Source organism: Arachis ipaensis, chromosome B2 (assembly GCF_059453495.1).
Source record: "Arachis ipaensis isolate K30076 ecotype BB chromosome B2, ASM5945349v1, whole genome shotgun sequence".
Classification (NCBI taxonomy): Eukaryota; Viridiplantae; Streptophyta; class Magnoliopsida; order Fabales; family Fabaceae; genus Arachis; species Arachis ipaensis.
Window position 1 is genome coordinate 82,258,193 of NC_142437.1, and position 2,357 is coordinate 82,260,549.

The window sequence follows — 2,357 nt, forward strand, 5'->3', positions numbered from 1 at the left end:
ATTCAATGAGTGCCAGAGAGCCAGGAATCTACCCAAGAAGAATGAAATGCTACAAAAGCTTATCATGGAAATAGAGCTATTTGATATATGGGAATTGACTTTATGGGACCTTTCCCATCCTCATACTCAAATAGCTACATATTAGTGGCAGTAGACTACGTATCCAAGTGGGTAGAGACTATTGCAACTTCAACCAATAACAATAAAGTAGTAATCAATTTCTTGGGGAAGAATATATTTAGCAGGTTTGGGGTGTCGAGAGCTCTCATAAGTGATGGAGGGAGTCACTTCTGTAATAAATAACTAGAGACTCTCCTCCTCAAATATGGAGTCAAGCAGAAATTTCAAACAGGGAGCTCAAGAAAATTCTTGAGAAGACTGTTGGGGCTTCAAGAAAAGATTGGTCAAAGAAATTAGATAATGCTCTATGGGCTTATAAAACATCTTTTAAAACACCAATTGGTATGTCTCCATATCAATTGGTGTATGCAAAGACTTGTCATCTGCCTGTAGAACTTGAGCATAGAACATTTTGGGCTCTTAAAGTGCTGAATTTTGACAATCATGCTGTGGGTGAAAGGAGGAAGCTACAGCTAAATGAACTGGAAGAATTTAGGATTCAAGCCTATGACAATGCAAGGATCTATAAAGAGAAGACAAAAAAATTGTATGATCAAAGGCTAGCACAAAGAAACTTTGCAGAACGACAAAGAGTCCTCCTCTACAACTCCAGGCTCAAATTCTTCCCAGAAAAACTGAAATCAAGATGGTTAGGACTATTCACAATCACTAAAGTTTCACCATATGGTCATGTAGAAATCATGGAGGAGAAATCACAAAGGACCTTCACTGTTAATGCTCACAGGCTCAAGCATTACCTAGGAGAGCAATTGAAGGAGCATATGGTGAACTACAACCTCAGCTAATCATGGAAGAACCGTCAAGCTAGTGATGTTAAAGAAGCGCTTGTTGGGAGGCAACCCAACCTTAGGTAACTCTTTCATACTCTACTAAGAAAAAATGGTTAGTTCAATTTTTGTGTATTGCAAGAAATTAAGTTTGGTGTTGCACACCAATGTGATTGTGTCAACAGAGAAACAAAAGCAAGGGTGAATGTATGACACTAAGTTTGGTGTTCCACCATTAACATCATTTGAGCACAAAGTAACCCTTAGGACAATCATAAATATTCATGAATTCCAAGCAATCACAGAAATCAATTAACCCTGCATTTCACTTGTTTACTTTCTAGTTTTGTAGTCTTATTCTCCCATAGAAGAAAAGCACATAAAGTCTCATGCATGCATGAAAAGCTAAAATATGCACTCTGTTTTTGCATAGAAAGATGAGCAAAAAACTAAGTTTGGTGTTCACACACCAATGTTAAGTCAAAAATTTCACAAGCATACATGCACGGTAACAATTTTTAAGTGCTTGGGGACAAGCTACTTTCAAAGTTTGTTGTAGGCAGTCATGTCATTCCTCTGAGGAACTAGACATCATCATCACTCAAAGAGACAAAGAAAGATACAAAGGCCAACAATGATGATGATAAGGAGTAAAGCAATTGGACTCCAAGAGGTTGTATTGTTAAGTGATTGTCTTTTGATCAAATTGTTGTAATTGAAAGTGCTATTGTGCCCCTATTGTTTAGTTTAATTTTCCTTTAGCTCAATAACCATGATGCATGACATCTCACAGTACCATACTCTCAAAAATTGCTTGCACCCAATATCTCTAAGAATGCAAATAGAGAATATGTCTTTGAAAAGAAAGATTAAGGAATGTTAAAAAATTTTGAGGCAAGCAAAAGATTAAGAGAAGTGGAGGTTCTGAGTGTGTGATTATGTATTGAGGTTGCATGTTTATGAAAACTTTCATGGGAGCTCATAGACATGGAATAAAGTTTAGAGAAGTATTAAGGGAGTTCTCAAAAATCTATATATCCAAGAAGCAGCGGAAAAAGAAAGAAAATATATAAAGAAAAACAAAATAAAAACAAAGAACAAGCCCAAGGCTCTGAGCATCAATTACTAGGAAGAAAAAGAAAGAAACAAAGACTCAAAGAGTCATTGTCCTAGTTAAATGCTTGTGGTAGAGTTGTGTCAAAGAGAGGCTTGAGCAAATAAATCCTAAGGGGTGCTTCAACACCTAGTATCTTAGACCAACTGGTTTCGGAATAATGATTGAAAGCTTATTTGAAGAGCCACTTTGAGATAGGACACTTAGAGTCGAGGCCAAGCGCAACCCCTGGTGCGTACGCACAACAACTGGCGCTCACTTTTCACGCTCGTCATCAAGCGCCAGGCCCAAGCGCTAGAATTAGAAAGTCCAAAAGCCGAAGTACATCAAGTGAA

The 2,357-nt window shown here is 37.5% G+C and overlaps 1 protein-coding gene across 1 annotated transcript; it reads left to right on the top strand.

Annotated features, from left to right (window-relative positions):
* Positions 1-464: 464 nt before the first annotated feature.
* On the top strand, positions 465-926 carry LOC107627338 (uncharacterized). Its single transcript, XM_016330182.1, has one exon. The coding sequence runs from the start codon at positions 465-467 to the stop codon at positions 924-926; it is 462 nt and encodes a 153-aa protein (XP_016185668.1).
* The last annotated feature ends 1,431 nt before the right edge of the window (positions 927-2,357 follow it).